The 22,381-nt window shown below is 36.7% G+C and overlaps 1 protein-coding gene across 1 annotated transcript in view; it reads left to right on the top strand.

Moving 5' to 3' along the window:
* The first annotated feature begins 1,388 nt into the window (after positions 1-1,388).
* MTPN (myotrophin) overlaps positions 1,389-22,381 on the top strand; it is a 64,325-nt gene continuing 43,332 nt past the window's right edge. The window contains exon 1 of the mRNA XM_069087297.1: positions 1,389-1,767. Coding sequence (XP_068943398.1) covers positions 1,696-1,767 — 72 coding nt within the window. The 5' untranslated portion in view covers positions 1,389-1,695. The remainder of the gene's footprint in view (positions 1,768-22,381) is intronic.

Here is a 22,381-nt window from a genome sequence, read left to right as displayed (position 1 = left end):
TCTGGGTCAGTTTCATTTTTTATAAATTTTACGGAGTGAGCATTTGCCCTAAGAATTGTCTCAGGAAAGTTCTGCCCCAGACTTAATGACTTTGAAAGTAACTGTAGAGGGGTGGCTAGGTGGCGCAGTGAATAGAGCACCGGCGGTGAAGCCAGGAGGACCTGAGTTCAAATGCAGCCTCATACCCTTAACACACTTTTGGGCAAGTCACTTAACCCCAATTGCCCGCCAAAAAATAAAGTAACTGTAGAAAAGCCTTTAAGTACTTTCAGTTTCCTTAGAATTACCACCTTTGAACTCTAAAACAGCACTTTGGATTTTGAAAATCTTCTGAAGCATGAAGTTAGCTATGGGGGGAAAAAGACTCAAAATGAAAACATGCTTTAGAGATCATATAAGATATGACGCTAAAAGAATGCACTCAGCCAGAATTTCTTAATGCCTCTCCCTAACCACCATAACTAACAGCTCAGGCTGGACTCCCATTCTGCTCCTTTTAACTGACTTTCACCTATTGTGTTGAATGAGGCTAAATTTAAGCCTGAATTAGAAAAATAGCAAAATATCAGTTTGGATTGAATAATCTCAGGTTAAGGCTTAGTTTTCTACCAAAAGAAAAAAAAGATGTATGATGATCAGAGCCCAGTTAGAGTGAGTTTCTAAGTACTTCTAGGGTAAAACACAAACTTCTCTACCTGACATTCATAGTTCTTTAGAAGCTGGTCCCAAGCTACCTTACAACCTTTTTATGTTATTGCCCCATTCGCTATGGTATAGACAAAGTGACATTCTTCACGCACACAGGACAGTTCATCTCCATCTCCCATGACACTGTACATACAGACACTTTCCATGCCTTGAATGCACGCCTGTCTCACCTCTTACTATTCCTTGTATCCTTCAAAGTTCAGCTCAGGTGTGGCATTCTACATACGGCTTTCCTGATTCCCCTGCTGAGGTCTAGTATCTCTTCTCCCAAATTATCTTGTACTTATGCACTTGCTTTGCATATATGCTGTGTATCCTCTTAACTGTATATTATATGTATGTTATCTCCCCCAAATAAACTTTAGCTAACCAGCACCTAGCCCAGGGACTGGAAGATACCAGATGTTCAATAAACGCCTAATTGACTGATCCTCTCTAGCTCTAAAAGCCCCCAAAGACCCAGGACTCTTCTACAATTAATAGCCCTCTCTCTGGAACCCCTACCACGCCTCCTCTCCAGATTCAAATCACTCCATCACACCCCCCCCGCCCCGCTTTGTGTTTTAAGTGCGCCTGCGCAAGGAGGCCAGCCAGTCACTAAGAGCACTCCCCGCCCCCTTCCCACCTCCGAGTTCCCGCTGGTGACGGGGGCGGGGCTTTGAGCTGGGCGTTGGAGGGAGAAGGGGAAGAGGAAGCCCGGGACGGGTCACTGGAGGGAGCGTGAACCGGAAGTGGAAGGTGCTTCTCCCTTTCCAGGCAGATTCTGTTTGGCGCGGCCCCCGGCTCTGAGAGAACTTTCCTTCTCCCGGCTCCTGTGGCTGCTGCGTCCAACCGCCTTGGCCAGCAGCCCTCCTGTGCCGCCCTCCGTCCGGGCTTCCCGCGGCCGCTCCCCGCCCGCCGCCGCAGCCTTCGTTCTTCGCCCTCCTTCCTTCAGTCCCGCCCGCCGTCTTCATTCCCCTTCTCCATCCGGCCGGCCCCTCCGCAGTGATGTGTGACAAGGAGTTCATGTGGGCTTTGAAAAATGGAGACCTGGATGAGGTGAAAGACTATGTGGCCAAGGTAAGCGTGGGCCGGGGGAGTGGAAGGGACTGGGAACCGCGGACAAGGCTCCAGGTCCCTGGGTAGGGGAAGGGGGAATGGCCGGCGGCCGGCGCGGAGGAGGCTTCCTTGCAAGGGTCCACGACTGGGGGGTCCTGGAGGATCACCGAGAGGGACAGGGGCAGGTCGAGAGCTCTAGTTCTCCTTAGAGGACAGAGCGAGTGCTGCTTGCCCGGGTCAGGCAATCAGAATGACCGTAGTCTTAGTATCTGTCAAGTTTACTTACCTGGAAGCTAAGCCTGTCCTGCAATTCGGCACTCAGGGAAGACTGGTTAGCCCTAAGTCACTCCTCTGGACCTCCAGGAGCGGCTCCTTGGGGTAGGCCGTTGTCCCGGTATTTCTTATTTGAAGACCTCTGTGATTAGTATTAAATCTGTGTTGGACCCTCCCACGGTGAATAAAGTCACCCAGCTGGTACTGACCAGTGGAACCTTTCCTTTAAAAATGTTGAGCCTGACCTAGCTTATACGTATCCAAGGAAAATGGCAGTTTTTTTTTTAAATGTCATAATTCTGAAAATCACAAATCTGAAACTTAATATCACTTTAAGGAGCCTTAATTTTGGGTGTGGCCCTTTTCCTCTCTCCTGCCACAACACGAATACACTTTTGCTTCAAGTGGTAAGACTGTGAGCTGGCATATGTTTAAGGCGTCTTAGCAATTGTTTGTTTGTTTTTTTGTATGAGTATGTTGACTTCAGTCCAGCCTTCTGACTGAAAGCATCCCAAATACTCATTTGTCTAATACTTAGTGTTGTTGTTCAGCCAAGGTTTATTTGGTGTGAAGGAAAACCAATTTACAACCAAAGCCACATGTATAAAAATTGAATCTCCCTTGTCTCAAAGAGAAGGATTTAAATATCTCAGTTTTCAGGAGGGACTTTCCTTGTTGACCCCAGTGCCCCCCTTTTTTTTTATCAAACAAGTTACTGTTTTTATGGATATAACAGTTTTTATACGTGATTTTATTCTTCCTTTAGTTGCTTAAAATGCAATACTAAAAGCAGTTCTCAAAGGAAATCATAAGTTCACAACAGATACAAACATAAGACACATATATATATTCTTGCTGCCCTGTTGAAGTCAATAGTTTACTTTTTCTGAGAAAAATGAACATTTTTTTTACCACTGTTTTTTCTCTCAGGTCAGTTGCATATTAGGAAGCAACAAACAAGTGGAATTGGTCTTAATGCTTAAAGTAGCTTCTTAAAGACTTCGTGTACAAGTAATAATTTTTTTCTACTCATATTCAACTGCATTATTTAGGCCTTTGTTATCCACTCTGTCAATTATCTGCTGCAGATTATGGTACAGTGGTGTGCCATCTCTCCTGGTGGCATTAAATTTATCAATATAAATTGAGTAATAAGCAAGTACATATAATTTCCTGTCATTATAGTGAAGGGGTTGCACTAGATTGCTGAGATCCCTGACTTATGATTATGGTCCTATGAATGATACAATCCTAGATTTAGAGTTGGAAAGGACCATGGTAAGTCAACCAGTCCAATCTCCTCATTTTACCAGTATAAAAACTGAGGCCCAGAAAGATTAGCTAAATTTGACCCGAGGTCACTTAAGTAGTTGTAGAAAAGCAACCATTCCATCTCAGCCATTTGAGTTCCAGATCCAGTATTCTTTCTACTGCATCTAGTTGACTTCACAAAAAGCCTCAAGTTAGAACACTATATAATACCAAGGTCTCCACTAGTATTTTTGAAAAGTCTAAGTATATAAGATATCAACACAAGTTTCTTGATTATGTTTAAGTAGGTGTCTTTTATAAGTTAATATATCATTGTTTTCAATGATATGAAATGTTTTCTTGATTTGTGTGTGTGGGGGGTGGTGTATTCTATCCATTATCATTCTATATCATTCAAATATATGTAGCTGGGAGGGAAAACAGGCAATAAGGATTAACTGTTTACCTTAAAAGGTCTGATTATAGGGGCAACTAGGTGGCTCAGTGAATAGAGCACCAACCCTGGAGTCAGGAGGACCTGAGTTCAAATGTGACCTCAGACACTTAACACTTACTAGCCATGTGACCTTGGGCAAGTCACTTAACCCCAATTGCTCTGCCTTCCCCCCCTAAAAAGCAACAAAAAAAAAAAAGGTTTGATTATAATAATACCTGATAAGCAGAACATTTAGTTTTTCCATTTCTTAGATTTCCAGATGTGACTTGGCCTCTGTCTTTAGCAACAAAAAATAGCCAAAAGCTAGCATTTACCGATCACACCTTGTTTTTCTCAGCCACTTTTCTTAGTGTCTCCCACTGAAGTCCCACCTTCCCATTTCTTCATTCACTGGCCAAGCTATTCGTATATATTCATAAGGTGTTTACATATAAAGTATATATGTGTCAAAAGGTATAGGAGAAGAGTGCATGATATTTTTGGCTTTCATACTGAGGCATGAAGACTAGTTAAAATTTCTTCCTCCTCTACCCCATCCTATTTTTAAGTTCTGTGACATTGTTTACATGCAAAGATAACCCTTTTAGTAGACCATTCCCTCTTTAAATTTGTGTTTAGGAACTTGTGGGTTCCTCCAACCAGTTGTGCCTCCCTTTCCTGCCTTACCTCAGTCTACTTCTAATTTCTCCTCAGCAAAGTCAAAAAATTATGAGGGAGTTAAGAAAACAGTGGTTCAGAATCCGCATCTGGACCAATGAAAAGTTAGTTAAGAGAATCCCCAAATCTGTGGGAACGTGGCATGGATGGACTGAGTGTATGTCAGAGGAGAATAATAATAATATGTATCCAAGTTAAACGTTGAAATGTGACTTAGAATTTTATTAAAAGCCATGTTTAAAGTATTTTAGCTTCAAGGTAGCAATGTCATAGTGGTTAGAGAGAACAGGTCTCAAGTCAGGAAGACCTGGATTCAGGTCCTACTTCTGACTTATATGGGCTGTGTGACCATAGGCAAGTTATCTAAGGTCTCAATGCACAAAGCAACTCTTAAGGCAGAACACTAGTTAGTCTACACCTGCATCAGTGTGATACCAGTAAAGACTCAGGTCCATGATGTAAAAAACAAACATTTAACTTCTGAACATGCACTTTTATTGTTGAGTGCCCACTGTGTCCTAAACATTTTACAGGGCAATATAGAGAGAGTGTAAAAGAAATAGAAGACATAGTACCAGACCTAGACGGGGTTCTAACCATTTCCCAGTCTCTGATACTTGGCTACCATCTTTCTAACTTCTCTGTTCACTTATTCATTTTCTTTTTAAACTGACAATCCATGTACTGTCTCTAATATTGCTTTGTGTATTTGGATGATTGGGAATATATCATTATGCATGTATAAAATACTTTAAGAGACTTAAATTAACATACCAGTGATAGCAAATCAACACTTCACTTAATCAGAGGTTTTTTACCAATAGCAGCCTCAGTTATGTAGAGCACAACTAAGAGAATTTCAGTGTTTGCATGTAGCCAAAATATATTTCATAAAAACCATTAATCTCACATATTAATGTTTATGTAGATTAATTCCTAAGGACAACACCCTGACACTATTTAAATGGAAAGTGTTTTGCAAACATTAAGTCATTATATAAATCTAGCTATTGTTATTCTTAATGTTTACTTGATACATTACGCTAATATGATCTAATGCCATAGCAAGTTAAAATGAACTATGAGGAATGAGGTAGGCATAAACTTACAAAAGTATATTATGTGTAAGCTGATGGAAAGGTAGCAGAAGGGCTATTTGGCATATGGAGTAAATAACCCTATAAACAATAATCTCAAAGGCCAGTATCATAGAAGATATGAAAAAGCCTGATATTTTTATGTGACTTGTGAAGTTGATCTCATTTTATATATATGTATACATACATATACATATAGTTATACCTCATTGGTTTTTTGTTTGTTTGTTTTTAAGCAATTGGGGTTAAATAACTTGCTCAAGGTTACACGGCCAGTTATTTCTGGGTGTGGTGCTAAGAATCAGAGCCCAGATTCGATCCCAGGTCATGCCAACTCTTGGGTTGGTGCTCTTACTTGCTGTGCTACCTGGCCACCCCTATACCTCATTGTTAACAAAATAATTGATCTTCATGAAGATCATGGATCACAAATGATATGATTGTGTTCATTTTACTTAAAAAGCATTAGAATGTAGTATAAATTTTAGAGATTTATATCCAAAATTTTTAAAGTAAGTTACAACACTTAACAGGTCAAGAAAAAAGTAAAGCATTGTCATGTTGAAAACAGTGCATAAGTACGGAAAGGAAGAGTAGTAAAAGTATCAGAGTAGGATTGGGCCTAATCCAGGAAACATACTTGGACGAGATGCCCTTCATTATATCTTAACTAAGTTTTAAAGTAGTTTGACAATAGCGTCACTTAAATATCTACTGTGTGCAGAGTATAAAACCTTTCCCAAGTTTTGATGACAAAATTCACTGAAGATGAGTATTATTGAAATAGCAGGATAAGTAGGTCCATGTCTGCATCAGGTCTGATATGTTCACTGTGTTGTTTACATGTACTTCTGTTTCACTTTCTGTGAAATACTATACATCAGGTCTCTAACTTCCCTTTCTCTGTGGTTTCCTTTCCCTCTCCATCCCCCATTCTGTCTGTGCTATCCTCTACACTTTAATGGGGCCTCAGGTTTAAAAAGGCAACAATTGTACAATAGAAAATAGGATCACGAGCCTAAGGAAAAAAAAAAACTTGACTAAGAATTGACTGTTTTCTTTAAAAATTTGAAAACTTTGGGCTCACTTTTCTAGTTTCCTGAACAGTATCCAGATTAAAACAGATCACAGTTCCATCTGCTTTGTATTTATTGTGTTCAAGAAATTATCTTGCCTTGAAATTAAAATGTAATGCTTTCCTTACATCAGAGAATATGAAAATCTTACTTTTTTTTTCCTTTATGGCAATAATGGAAACCTAATCAAATTATTAAATCACACTATATTAAATAAGTACAATAATTATATATTTATATATATAAGTATAATAAATTAGATATAGAATATTTACTAATGTAAACTTTCATAAGAAGGTTTACCTTTTATTAGCATAACCTATCTAATGTTAATTGGTTTTGGGAAAACACATCTTTAATCTAGCCAATGTTACAAGAGGTAGTTCCATAGGAATAACATCATAAATGGGCTTTGGGCCAAACAGTACCATGGAGTTTCATAACTGTACAATGGATTTGGTTATAGTGAAACCATCTCTGTTGGGGCAACCTTATGTTTAAATTTATAAAGGCACAAGCTACTTCAGTTCCATGTACATGCTTACTTGATAAATTAACAATATTGGTCAAATATATAGTAGGTACAGGATCTGGAGTATTATATATAAGTAGTACCTAACCAAATGTTTATTGGTTGCCTTTGCTTAAGCCCCAAGCAATATCTAGAATATTATAGAGTAATAAACATCTTCCTTCTGTATGAAGATAATCTACCATCATTAGGACATGTACTTTGAGTTAGTGGGGATAGGTTATATTGATCCATACATTCAGTCTAATTCATTTCATCCATTTAACCGTCAGCATAAGTTTTCGGAGTGTCTGACTAGGGCCAGTGGTGTATTTAATCTGTGACAATGAAAAATATTTCTGTCTTAAAATAGAAATGATTGATCATTGGAATCAACTCAAAACCATGGTTACTTCTAAATTGATGCTAGCATGGGTGAGCCATGTACTTAATATCATCACACATACTTTTGTTTACTGCACAATCTATAGCCATTGCTAGAACCAGCTCACTCACCTTTCACAGCTCCTTTCGGGACTGGGAAACTGAGTGCTTTAAATAACAAATTTGTGTAACTTATGGCAGCAAAATGAATGAAAATAGTATCCAGATAAAGGCATGTTTCTGTCTCCCGTTTTGTATGTTCCCCTTCATCCCAGAAATACTATGCCATTATTTGAAGCTTCTTTCTTTGACCCATAAATGTCCTTATATGCCCATTATAGCAGTGACCTCCAGTGAAGTGTCCCACAGTATTAGGTCTCTCATGCCTTCTCTTAAATTCTTTAGTTCCTTATCTCAGTGTCAAAGTAGTTTGAATAAAGCAAATCACTTAAAGTGCCTACTATGTACAGAGAACAGTTTAAATAAAACAGAGTCTTTAAGGTTTATTCACCAACCCTACAAGATAGATAGTACAAGTAGCATTTTATGGGTTAGGAAATTGAGGCTCAGATATATTGTGACTTGCTGACACCAACATTTAGCACAGTCTTTTATAACTATATTAATATTAAATAATGAAGCAAAGTGCTATATAAGACCTGAAGGGAAAAGAAGTAACTGGCTGTAGTATAGTGCCGAAGGGTTTATGAAAGAGGTGGCATTTAATCTGAACTTTAAAGGATATTTGAGAATCCAAGAAACACTGGAAGATATAATATTCTAAGGAAAGGGAACAGTGTAAGTGAAGTTAAATTGTAGTGTTTTGGGGGCAGGAAGTAGTCCACTGTGACTAGAACATAAAGCATATAGGAAATAAATGTGAGAGAAGGTTGAAAAAGTAGAAAATTTAAGATGATGCCAGACTGTGCAGGTCCTTGAATGCCAGACAAAGAGTTTAATCTTTATTTTGGATTTATGCTTTTAATAAAAAAAAATGTGTAACATAACTAGATCTATGCTCAAGAAAAATTATTTTGGTAGCTGTTTGAAGGATTGGAGAGAGTTGAGGATCTAGTTGAAATTGGATGCTACGCCATAAATCCAGGCAGGTGGTAATGAGAGACTGGACTGGTTGAAGGCAGGGGCAATAAAAAGAATAGAGGGGAGACAATGGATAAAAATGATGTGAAGGTAGAATCTATAGTACCCTCTAACTGACTGGATGTGAAAGATGACAGTAAGGATTATGTAGAGGGAGATAACTAAGTTTATGAGCATGGGAGACATTGGATACATTGCCATAGGCAGAAATAGTAGTTAAAGGATATAGGGGAAGAATGATTTTAAGGTGTGATTAGGACATATAGATTTGCAGGCCTGGAGCACAACACTGGGGAAAGAAATTAAAATGGCCCCTTTTCCACCCACCCCCACAGTGTGAATAATTGTTAGCCTCTCCCTTAATTCCTCCTAGGAGAGAACACTTGTTTAACAGAAATGAATCTCTAAAACAATATAGGAGAAATACTTGGGGGTGGGAAAAAATCATTCCCCCACCGCACCCTACTCTGGCCAATTTACCTACAGATTTGGGAAGAGAGTATTTATTTCCAGTCCTTATTCTGCATTCTTTAACTCCAGTTTACTTCCTTTAGGTGAGGAACTTGAAGTTTGAGGTCTCTCTGAAGATCTGTAATCAAAAACAGGGGACCTCCAAAGCAAGACTTCCTTATTTCTCTCATAGAACACTACACAGGTATTCCAGCAGGTACAGAATGACAGGATTGTTCTGTTCCTAGATCATATGATCTTAAACAGGACAGATACTGAGATCTTAGGAAGGAAATGACTTAACAGTAAGCATTACCTGCTGAACTTCATACTGGGGCTGCTTATACCTTTACCATCCATTCATTTAGTAAGGCACAGCGTAGACTGTGAAAATGCAAAGACAGAAACAGAATAGTTGTCTCTGCCCTGAAAGTCTACATTCTATTTGGGGGGAAAACAATGTAAACAAAATAAATTAATATAAAATATATACAAAGTAATTTCAAGAGCACTAGTAACCAAGAAAATTGGGATGGGACTTTTGTATATGGAAACCCCATGAGCTGAGCCTTGAAGGAAACCGTGGGTTCTAAAAAGAGACAGCCTGTGTGCAAAGGCATACGCAAACAGTGCCAAGATATGGAATGATATGTATAGAGCAGTTTAGCAGGAACATAGAGGACATGAAGGGGAGAGTATTATACAATAAGCCTGGCGCCAGATTGTGAAGGGTTTTAAATATCAAACAGGAATTTGTCTTTTATCTAAATGTAGTTGTTTGCCACTAGACATCCTGAGCAAGGGAAAGACCTCAGTCCTATGTTTCAGGAGAATCTAGTAACTTTAGCAACTGTGTAGACAATAAATTTGAGAGAGGAGACTGCAGAGAGACCTATTGTGATTTGATAGGGCCTGGACTATGGAGGTGACTACATTGTTGTTTGGTCATGTCCAGCTATGGTGGTAACTGTGTGTGTGTGTGTGTGTGTGTGTGTGTGTGTGTGTGTGTGTGTATAAATGTTGTGGAGATATAATAAAAATTTGGCGACTGGTTGAATATGGAGGATAAAGAATCGCAAAGGGTCTGGTCAAGGATGACTTTTGAGATTATAAACCTGGATGACCAGAAGGTTGCTGGTGTCTTTCAAAGAAATAGGAAAATTAGAAAGAGGGGAAGGGGGGTGGCTAGGTGGTTCAGTGAGTAGAGCACCGGCCCTGCAGTCAGGAGGACCTGAGTTCAAATCCAGCCTCACACACTTACTAGCCGTGTGACTTTGGTCACTTAATCCCAATTGCCCTCCAAAATGGCAAAAAAAAAAAAAAAAGAGGGGAAGGTTTGGGGAGAAGGCTAATGAGTTTTGTTTTGAACATACTGAATTTAAGAAGCCTAAGGGGACGTCCATTTGGAAAGATATCCAGTAAGCAGTTGGTAAAGTAGGACTTGGACTGAATATCTAGATCTGGGATTCAGCTGTAGAGAGCACTTTTTTCTTGCTACACTTAAACCTAGAGAGTGTAGCAAGAGAAAAGTACTCATGGCAAAGCCTTAGGTTATACTCCTACATAAGGAGTAGAATATGGATGATGATTCATTGAAGGAAGTGTCAAACAGGTAGGAAAACCAAGTCAGAAGAAGAGAGTACTCAAGGGAAGAGGAGTGGTCATCAGTGTTTCTAAACTTTCTCTCCTCAGAGCCACTTTTCATCCCTTTCTCTTTTACCTGATAAGGGGTAAGATCTGTCCACTCAATTCTCCCAGAATTGGGTCACCGTCTACCATCTGGCTTTTTGTGAAATATCTTTCCTTACTCTATCTCACCAAAAGAAATACATAGGATGATAGAACCAATTCCTTCTCCCTTATCTTATCCACCCTACTCCTACTAGGCTTTAAACAATTTCACAGATTAAACTGTTCTAATTAAAACATTTACACATCCATCTAGCTTAAATGGGCCTACTAGCTAACTACAGTATTACTAACAAGACCTAGTTAGTTTGAACTGCTAATTATATAACAAGCTAATGACTGGACTTTATTGACATTCTTCTCTAAACTTTAGTTAACCAGGATTCACAGTAATACTTTTGTTGAAATTTCTCCGTTAGCTCTGTTTGTACAGCTAATTCTGGATTATTTGTAAATAGGTTAGCTTTTTATGTAATATCCAACTTATCGCTGATAAACACGAAGTTAGAAATTGGCATATAATAGGTAAGTTCTATTATCTGAACCATCTCCCTTCTATTCATATTGATAGCATAACCTGTATTGAGGGTTTAAAGTCTGGAAAGAAGTAGTTTCTTGGTCATTTTCTCCTCGTTATTTCTCAAGCTTAAAAATACCACAAAGACAATCTAGCCTGCCCTGCCAGTAGCCATGCCAACAAAAATATAAGTCCATTAATTTCTTTCAGCATCTAGGTAACACATAATATCATGCTTTTTTTTAATTCATTAAAAATTATTTTGGGCACCGTAGTGATGAGATATTTTGGATACAAGTATTGCTTAGGAAAAATACTTCCTCTGTTTGAAACCTGTTCTCAGCAGTGAAATAATGTTTAAATACACTGGACAATCTAATTGTGATAGAATTAATGAGCCTTAATAGTTCTTTGACTGTCACAAGACATATTGTAATAAGTATTATATCTGAAAACAGCCTCTTTGTTTGCTTTAGCCTTTTGAACAATTCCATGAGCGAGAATGAGGCCTTTGAATACTTTTTCATGGGGGACTTAAACTGCTTATTCATTTCATTCACAGAAGTCTAGCAGTGACTCACTTATCTGGAATTCAGCTATCCAGCAAATTAACCTATCCAGAATACAACCCCTGTGTGGCCAAAGTAGCACAAAGTATTTTTGCATTACAGTTCATTCGTTTTACTCATAGGAAAATCCTTCAGATCCTAAGTCAGAAATTATTTATTCCTACTCCATACTTAATTGAAGTTTGACTATCTGCTTTCTAAACAGACAGAAAAGTAAAAACTAGAAGGAGACCTGCCTATAGTTCAAAGTACTAACAACAATAAGAAGTGATAACCTAACATAAGAGATAGCAAAATTACAAAGACAGAACTCAAAAGAACAGAATTCTCCAACTATTTAACATAGGCACAAACAGAACTACACACTCTCATAGACCCAGAAAACATCACTGAACAGTACTCTAATTAAACCACCAGAACCTTGCACATAGGCATTTGTTAAATGTTTAATTTGACTCACCATTTTTTAATTTTTCTATTTGGAGGCAGTCAAGGTTAAGTGACTTGCCCAGGTCACAGTTAGTAAGTGTCTGAGGTCATATTTGAACACAGGTCCTCTTGACTCCAGGGCCAGTGCTGTATCCATCTAGCCCTACCTATGCCATCTTGCTGCTCTCTAGCATCATTTTTTTTTTAAAGCATGTTAAGTTATATTTGGCATACTGTATTTAAGACTTAGAAGTATTACTACATTTTAGAAACATTTCTGTCTAGAATTTCACTCCTAGTAGACTCCCCCTTTTTTCCCATTAATTTATTATTTAAAGAAGGTAAGTAGTTATTTGGGGAAATTGGCTATCCAAAATGACCTATATCCCAGAGGCTACAGATAGCTAAAGTTTTCCTGTAGTAATTACTATGCTAGCTCTACTTTTTCCTTCAGAAAAGTTGTTTTCTCTAATATCTCCAACTTTTCTTTCCAACCTTTGATAATTACCTTCTAGTAGTTCGTAGGGAAATGGCATGTACACAAATAGTACTACATACCAGTATTATATACTTGGTGTGTATCACAAAACTAACAATGAAGTTCCATAAAAGTTCAGAGAGAGGACATATACCTGGCTAGTATAATCAAGGAAAGCTTTACAGAGCTGTCTTTGAAGGATAGATTTATGGATATATTTTTGTATCATGGACCCTTTGGCAATCTAGTAAAGTCTGTGGACCCCTTTTCAGAATAATGTTTTAAATGTATAAAATATATAACATTACAAAGGAAACCAGTTATATTGAAATAGTTATTAAAAAAACATAAGTTCATACACCCCAGGTTAAAAACACCTAATTAATCAAACATTTATGTTTGAATGTCACCTGTCTTTATAATGTTGGGTCTGTGCAGCTATTAAATTATATCTGGAGACAGTTTACAAAAATACACAGAATTATTTGTACTCTTACAGGATGATGATTTTTCATATTTTCATGAACATCATATAACTTTTAGGAAGAAATTCCAGTAAAAGATAAACTTTGAGGTAGAAGTGGAACTACTTTTGTAGTTGATCAATTTTTTTTACCCTAAATTGAAAGTTAGTACCATATTTTTTAAAGGCATTCATTAGGATAAATAGGTTATCCATTTTGTGTTTTTCATATTACTACATGTTTGTTCATTTGAGGGAAAATAATTCACTGCTATCAATTCCTTTTTATGAGTAATGTCAAGGAATATGGATCACAAACTAACTTAAAATTTCTCTTCTAGGCATTACTAAATACCAAAAACAAAATTTGTTATTAACAAGACTAGTAGTTTCATTGGTGGATCAAATAAGTTCGGTAGCTTAAACAATTAAGGAAGAAATCTAGATTTATCTAGATTTTGACAGATTGCCTTATGCAAAGGTTACACGTGGTTGGATGAGATGAAAATATTTTGTGCTAATAAAACATTAAGGGAAATCCCCACTGAAAAGTATTTAATGACTATATTTGGTAAGGGGGGGAGGAGCTTAAGACTTTTTACTGATTAAAAATTTAGTAAATTTTATATTTTTTAATCTTTTAGTTTTGAAAATATTTTGACGCTTAGAATTGCTATGGCACATTAATTTTGAAAGCATATATGAGTTAATTACAGTAAATTAAATGTTAATGATAAATTGTGTATTTTTGTGGGGAAAAGGATAGTAAATCAAGACTGGTCATTTTGTTAATATGAGAGTGTTTTCACACCTATAGCTTATCCTTCATAAAAGCAAATTAATTTGAAAAGGGGTGTATTAGTAATTCCTTTCTCCAAATAAATACAGTACAGATACCCCTGGCAGTTGCTATTCTGTAACTGTTGTCTCAGATAAAATATAATTTTTTGGTGGCCCTATGCCATTTCATTTTTAGCCAAATTTTCTTCTAAGCACGATAACAAGTGTAAAACCTTTTGTTGAGCTGATGGTCGAGGTTGTCATGGATCCGCAGGTAGCTGAGGATGCTGGGGTTTTTTTGTTCCCCCTCCCCTCTTCTTCCCTCTCTCCTTCTCTTCCTTTCTCCCCTTCCTTGTCCCTGTCCTTTCTTTCTCCTAGGTCACAGTGGAGTGAATCAATTCAATGATGTATTTGTAGATAGACATTTTTACTATCAATCTAGTATGGATTTTAACTAATAGTAAGAAACACTTTATTTCTAGTCATTTGAGCTGTCTTATCTTCATAGTAGCCTTTCTTTAACAAAGTTTAACTTAATGATCTGTAATATAATCTGTGAACTAAGCGAAGTTTAATTCTGAGAATATTTACTTTGAATAAGAGAAGACTCAAGGGAGGACATGATAGTTATCTTCTTCAAGTATTTGAAGGGTTGTCATGTGGAGGAGGGATTAGACTTATTCTTTTTGATCCCAGAAGGCCAAACAAGGAGCGATATGTAGAAGTTGTAAAGAGGCAAATTTAGGTTAGGTTTTAAACTAAAATATATTTGTTTTTAAAGCCAAAAACTTTTAATGATTAAAGCTGCTAAAAGTAGATTGACCTGACCTGAAAAGTGGATGGCATCTCTCTGTTTGGAAGTCTTCTATCAGTATGGACGACCGTTTTTGGTTATGTTATAGTGAGATTCCTTTCGTGTGTGAGTTGGACTAGATGACTACTAAAGTCCCTTCCAGCTCTCAAATTCTGGAATTCTATTTAGTACTTGATGGTTAATAGTAATTATAGGAACTTTTCTGATTAATAGTAATTACAGGAACTTTTCTGATTTCTCACTAATATTTTAGATGTAGAATACTTAAAGTATACATGAAGTAAATGGTGATCGTGTTCAATAATTGTGAATGTTTCTGCCCTTATTTATCCATACTTGTGGAAATATATAACATAAGTGGTGGTTGAATACCATAATTTTCAGATATTGCCTTATTTTTTCTTTTTTGCTACATTTTCAACATCACACTTATATTATCTCTTTAATTGTTTTTCTTTTTGCTCACGATAGCAGATTTTGCATTCAGACCAGTTGGTAGCATTGTTGGATCAGCTGATATTACTGGGGGACTGCTGTTGATAAGTGTTACAAAAAGCAAAGTTCTTTGTTGCAAGGTTATACTCTAAAGAATTTTTAAGATGTGATTAAGCATAAATGTAGTACAGTGTGTAACTGAAATTTTGGAGAAGCATAAACTCCTATATAAAAAGTTTGTTAAATTAAATATTAGTTTTTTGCTACTATCAGTTAGTTGGCCGGTATTAATTTACATGCTGTGCTACTGAATGGTGACACATCAGCTAATTTAGTCCAAGTTTGTTAAGTAGATTTTGGGGACACTAGTCTCTTGTGACAGTACAATGTGTACTTTTTTGCAGTAGAGATCAGTGGCAGTATATTGAAGATACTGTTTCTTGAAGATTTAAAAAGAAAAATTCCTTAGGGTTTTTCTGCCGGAAGAAAAACTGAAGAAATTAATACTGATGGTTAAAATTGTTATTTTATTAGAATATAATGTTGTTATCAGATTAGAATTTTTTAAAGTTTCAAATGCTTTATATTGTTTTTGAATGTTTAACATACACATTAAGCTTAATGTTATGGTAATACTATGCTTTTTCACTACCTATTGTGAATACTGAGATTAGAGAACTTCACAGAACTCTACGCCATGAGAAAAACAAACAGATCAAATATGAGTAAAAATCAGTTTAATTGGCTTAGTTTGGTAGGAATAGAAAATAGTAGCTGAGAAGAGAAGATGTCCAGGTCATGTGGTGAGAGCAGGGGATTACATGATTTCACACAGATGTGAAACAGTGCTTCACTGGTATCCTCATAACATCAGAGGAAAACAAGGAAGGCCTTCAGACTGTTGAGTGGATCCCCTATGGTAAACTTACAGAAAGACATGGACAGAAGTCATTTGCGTCATGCTGTGAGGCTCAAGAAGTGTTTTCTTCCCTGAAAAATAGGTGGTGTATTATTATCATTGTCTTATATATGAAGAAATTGAGTCTCAGAGAGGTTAATTGACTTGCCTATGATAACAGAGCTAATTTCAGAACCACTACATATAACAACCTAGTTCTCTTTCCCATTCAGTCCAGTGTTTTTCCAGTATATGGTGCTGATACTTTTAAAAGGTTAAATATTTACAAATTTAACACAACTAATTTAAACGTTTTTGCCTTTCTTTGTGTCCCAAGTGCTTAATGCACTGCTTACCTTATAATAGATACCTAATAAGCATTTAATGACTGACCTCATCAATACAAAGATCCATTTGTTACTTTGAGTTATGAGCATAGAATTGAAGTCATAGTCCTGAGTGTCATGCAAAATGAAGACACTGGCAAGTTTTAGAATCTAAACAGACAGCCCAAAAATCCACTGTCCAGGGAGCCAAATCACGCTGAAAATCACGGGCAGAAACAGAATACAAAGATGTAGGCATGAGCAAGTGGTACAGTGTGCAATCTTGGGAGGAGGAAACGATCACAGTTGATATCTTGAGACTGAGGATCCAGCTTATGCATATGGGTCCGTACAACAACACAGGCTATATATATATGTCCAGTGACTCCAGAGTATAGGTTATCTGGCGTCTTTCTTTGTTTTGGTTTTCATCAGTTTGAGAAAAGATATATTAATTGAAAAATGAAATCCTTAGAGAGAAATAAACATTCCAAAAGTGAGTTCAGATTTTGGCAACTTTACTGATCCCAGACGTTATGTATGCTAATTATTTTAAAGATATAGATTTAATCTGATAAGAGGAACTTTTTTGATAAATCACAGTTCAGTTCTTGATTTTGATGGCTTCTTTCCAGATTGAGAGAGTTATTATTGATAGCAATTAGAAGCAAAATTGATTGTTTATGATGTGACTGTGCAAGAACTCTAAAGGCATATATTTGTTAAAAGTGTTTTAGTATAGAATCTATGGAACTACATTCTAAGACAGAATCTTTTCAGTAGTTCACCAGAGGCATAAAAGCAGAATTAAAAGATAATCATCTACTGAGATTTTAAGTCTTTCAGGGAAATTTGTAAATGCAAGCTCTGAGAATTCCTTTCACCTATAAAGGTCACCCCTTGTCTATAATTTAGAGTTTTGTGAGACCGAAAAAGACCAAGTGACTTAGCTAGCAAATATCAGAATTAATAAGTAGGTTTTCCTTACTCATAAGTCTAGCATTTCTGTTCACCTAACATCGTTGGCAACTCATTGTATACTAAGCTATAATAGTGTGTAAATTTCTTAAGGTTTTATAAATTGTCTTTTCCAACAGACTGATGCCCCCATTGTGAGGACCAATTCAGTCCTTTCCCCTCTTCATAATTCAGGCTACACAAACATAAAAAAAATTAAATGATTGTACTTGAGGCAAAAAAAAAACAAACTATTAATGTCAATGAATTTTTAGTTACTATTATATGAAATATTGTAGTTGAATTAATTTGTTCTATATTTAATATTGTAAATTTTAAGCAAATCTTTGTAAAAGTTAAACTGAAGAATGTATAAAGGGTTTGGCGAACCTATGAAATAAGTATTACAAGAAGGTATGTTATAAAAGATAATTCCTTTTTTGTTTGTTTTATCCTCAAGATCCTTTACTTTGAGGGGATATTTTAAGGCGGTATTAAGCCTTTTTTTTTTTTTGAAGGGAGAAGGCAGGGAAGTTGGGGTTAAATGATTTGCCCAAGGTCACACGTGTCACGTGTCTGAGGCCAGATTTTCAACTCAGGTCCACCTGACTCCTGGGCCGGTGCTCTATTCACTGCATCACCTAGCTGCCTCAGCATTAAGCTTTGAAATAATTAATCTAAAGTGAATAGTTAATGAGCCAAATTACAGTCCGAATAACCTCCTAGTGATGGTTATTTCAGAGTTAAGTGAAAACCAATGGGGGCAGAATGGTGGCACCAGTCCTGGAGTCAGGAGGACCTGAGTTCAAATGTGGCCTCAGACACTTAACACTTACTAGCCATGTGACCTTGGGCAAGTCACTTAACCCCAATTGCCCTGCTCTCCCCCCCTCAAAAAAAAAAAACCCAATATTGAGAAAACCTGGCCTTAGAGTATCAGGCCTGAAGTCAGGAAGGCTCATCTTCCTTAGTTCAAGCATGGCCTCAGACACTTACTAACTGTATGACCCTGGGCAAGTCACTTAAACCATGTTTGCCTTAGTTTCCTCATCTGTAAAATTAGCTGGAGAAGGAAATGGGAAACCACTCCAATATCTGCCAAAAAAAAACTCAGCGGGGGTCACAAGAGTCAGGCATACCTGAAAGAACCGAAATGATGATGAACTGTATTAGAGACTAAAACTGGGAAAACAGTTTAAAATTTAAACCCAAGTATTGGGAATTTTGTTTTAAGTGATATTAGTTGAATGATGTTTCCATGTATATTTTATGATGAAAGTCTTTTAAATAAAACCACTATAGCTACCATTTAATAAACACATTTTCCCCCAGGATTGTACAGATAATAAAAGTATTATGATTTCTTGCCTCTTGAAATTTTATTCTAAGTCATTTGAATATATTGGAAAGATCTTGAACAACAACCTGCAGTAGTCCAGACACGAGTTGATTTAGGGTCCGCCTTAGGGTGTTATAGAGGTTAAATCAACAGACCTTGCAAAAGATTGGCTATGGAAGGTTGAGAGAGAGTAAGGAGTCAAGAGCTACACCTCGATTTTGGGCTAAGTTAAGAAGGGCTTTGAATACCAAAGAACATCTTATGTTTAATTCTGGAGGCAATAGGGAGCCACTGGAGTTATTTAAATACAGGTTGCATGTTCAGACCTTCATTTTAAGAAAATCACTTTATTGACTAAATGGAGGATGGATTGGAGTGGAAAGAGACTTGAGACATGAAGACTCACTAGCAGATTATTCTGCTAGTCCAAGAGATGATCACGTCCTACATTAGAGTGGTGACAGTGTCAGGAGAAAAGGGATTGGATGCTGAGATGGTGCAGAGATGAAATTGACAAACCTCTGCAGCAAATTGGATGGGGGAGTGTTTTTATGAAATAGTGTGGAGTCAATAACTCCTAGATTGCAAGCTTATAGGAGAAGGATGTTGCCACCTACAGTAAAAAGGGAGGTTCGAGGAAGGAGGGTTCAAGGGGAAGGATAGAGTTATATTTTGGGCATGTTTAGTTTAAGATGTCTACCGAACATTGAGTTTGTGACATCTAAAAAGATAGTTGGAGATTCAAGAACGTGGTAGTTAGACTTTAATTCAGTCAACAAGGACTGAGGATACAAAAACAAAGAGGAAACTCTTCTTGCCCTCAAATAGCTTATGTTTTATTAGAAACAACATGTATACATAAAATCACCTACATATAAAATGAATATAAGTCATTTTCCCAGATAGTGGAGGGGGTACGCAGCTGGTGGCATAGATAAAATAATCATCAGTACCAAACAAATCATCAAAACACATTTTTATTAACTTTCTTAGATACTAGAAAACATCCAATTATAGCAAATTATATCAAACCGAATTTGCTATTAATGAGCAGCTCCTCAATTTCTAATTCTTTGCTACCACAAAAAGAGCTACTATAAGTATTTTTGTAGAGCCTTTTCCTTTTTCTTTGATCTCTTTGGAATACAGACCTTGTAGTGGTATTGCTGGGTCAAAGGGTATGCACAATTTTTATAGTCCTTTGGGCATAGTTCCAGATTGTTCCTCAGAATGGTTGAACTAATTCACTATTCCATCAGCAACTCTTTAATATACCTAATTTTCCTTCATCCTCTCCAGCACTTGTCATTTCTTATAGGTGTGAGTTGGTACCTCAGTTGTTTTAATTTGCCTTTTTCTAATCAATAGTGATTTAGAACAGCTTTTCATATGACTAAAAATAGCTTAGATTTCTCTTGAAAATTGCCTATTCATATCCTTTGACCATTTACCAATTGGCAAATGGCACTTATTTTCAGGAATTTGATTTATTTCTATACTCAGCAAAAATGAGGTCATCAGAGAAAGTTGCTGTAAAAATTTTTGATATTCATTATCTATAGTATATCTTTTAGCATAATGTAGTTTCCCTGATTATCTCTTTTAATTTTATGTTATGTGTTATTGTAGGACAAACTACTTTCCACTCTTCCAAATGACTCATTGCCACAAACATACATACATCTATGCAGATAAGCAGAAAGTGAAAGAGAGAAAATGTATTTCTTTGCTATATTTTGCCCAAAAGACAGATTGGTAAAGTTTATTTTAAGCTAAAGCAGAGGAAGTTACAGTTTACAGAAGTCTGGTTAATTTTTATTAGCTATGAAATTTGTTGAACCATTGCCATGGTAATTATCCTCCATGAACTTTAATGAAACAAGATTAGTTGCCTAAGTTAAAATTGATAATGAAGGCTGATGAAAAGAAAAGTATCTTTTTACTGTAATCTTTCAAATTATGACAGTTATAAAGAGTTTTCACGTTGACTACAAGTAATCCCTATTGCAATTTAAATTTGTTTCTGAATATACACAGTATATATTGCATTAAAATAATAAACAAAATTCAGAAACTTGTTCATTTGTGCAAATATGGAAAATCCATTCAAAATCAATTTGCATTTATAATGAGCTAAGCAGAATAAACAAAACTTTTTTGGAAGACACTTTTGAGATTTAACTTTAGTTAGATTTTGCTAAAGTAGCTGGAGTAGTTCTTACTTAGTTGCAGTTGATTATTTAACTCTAGGTCAGGTAAGACCAAGGTTGACTCCAAAAAAGATAAGAGAAAACTTATCCCTCCTTTGCAGAAGTGAGAGACTATGCGTACAAGATATTACATATACTAATAGACTTTTTTTGATAAATTGTTTAGTTTGTAGGACTTCTTTTGCTTCCTTTCTTCATACTGAATTATAAAGGATGGCCCTGGGAAATGGTAAGGGGAGAGATACAATGGGGAAACATAGGTCATATAAAAAGTAGTCAATAAAATTATTTTTAAAGAGATTAGTCTAACCATCATTGGAGAAATGAAAAGAAGAATGCAGATTACCTCTCTGTTGAATTATTTTATCTCAGGATCACATATTTAGAGTTGGTCAGGAATTTTAAGGATCACCCATTGTGAATTGCTGAAACTCATACTGGTAGTAAGTGGAAAAGTTGGCATTTGACCCCCAGAGATATTTGAATATGCCTTAATTTTCTATCTTTTTTTTTTTTTTTTTTTTTTTTTAGCTTTTTGGAGGGCAATTGGGATTAAGTAACTTGCCCAAGGTCACACAGCTAGTTTTTTTGGGTGTGTGTTAAGTGTCTGAGGCTGGATCCAAACTCAGGTCCTTCTGACTCCAGGGCTGGCACTCTACTCACTGCACCACCTAGCCACCCGAATATGCCTTAATTTTAAAACTGAAATCTAGCAGCTTGCTGCATAGCTCTGAGTATATTCTGTCTGATTACCTGGAAATTCATGAAATATGCTGCTTTCCACTGTACATGTGTGTTCACTTGTATGGATGCTGTTTGTAAAATATATGATTCTGGCTAAGTAACTGAGTGTATTCTAGTCTACTCTCAGCATTTGTCTGAATTCAAAATGTGTGCCAATACTCTCGTTCTTGAAAATTGGGATCCAGAGATGATCACATTTAATAAATGAGGTTTGAAGTGGAAAACCAGTATAAACAGATGTAAGGTGAACAGAACTCACAGAAAGGTCCAGCCCACTCTACTATTTGTAGATCTTTTGATCCTTCTCATATAATCAGAGTAAGAGTAAGTAGAATAAATATTCAGCTTCTCCTCAGTATGACTTGTATGACCCTGGAGTTGGACACAATGAAGACTCCTGTGGCCTACAGGGATCTATTTCTATTTGAACTTGACTCCACCACTCTACACAACTGTCAAAGTCATATTCTCAAAACACAAATGACAGCATGTCACTCCCTTGTTCAAGAATCTCCAGGTGTTCTCTATTGCCTCCAGGATAAAATGGAAACTCTTTTGGCATTCTTCACACTCTGACTTCTGCCCACCTTTCCAGTCTTATTGGAAATAGGACTTCACATAGCACTGTGTTTCAAACAAACTGCCCCCACTTGCTGTTCTCTGTCTCTAAGCCTTGGCTTGGATGTCCTCACGCCTGGAATGTACCCCTTCCTCTAACTTCAGCTTCTTA

This window comes from Petaurus breviceps, unplaced genomic scaffold, assembly GCF_028583685.1.
Source record: "Petaurus breviceps papuanus isolate PSGF00001 unplaced genomic scaffold, PetGlider_PUasm1.0 181, whole genome shotgun sequence".
In the NCBI taxonomy this organism is placed as follows: domain Eukaryota; kingdom Metazoa; phylum Chordata; class Mammalia; order Diprotodontia; family Petauridae; genus Petaurus; species Petaurus breviceps.
Note: the sequence above shows the minus strand (reverse complement) of the source record. Positions and strands in the feature narration are given on the sequence as shown.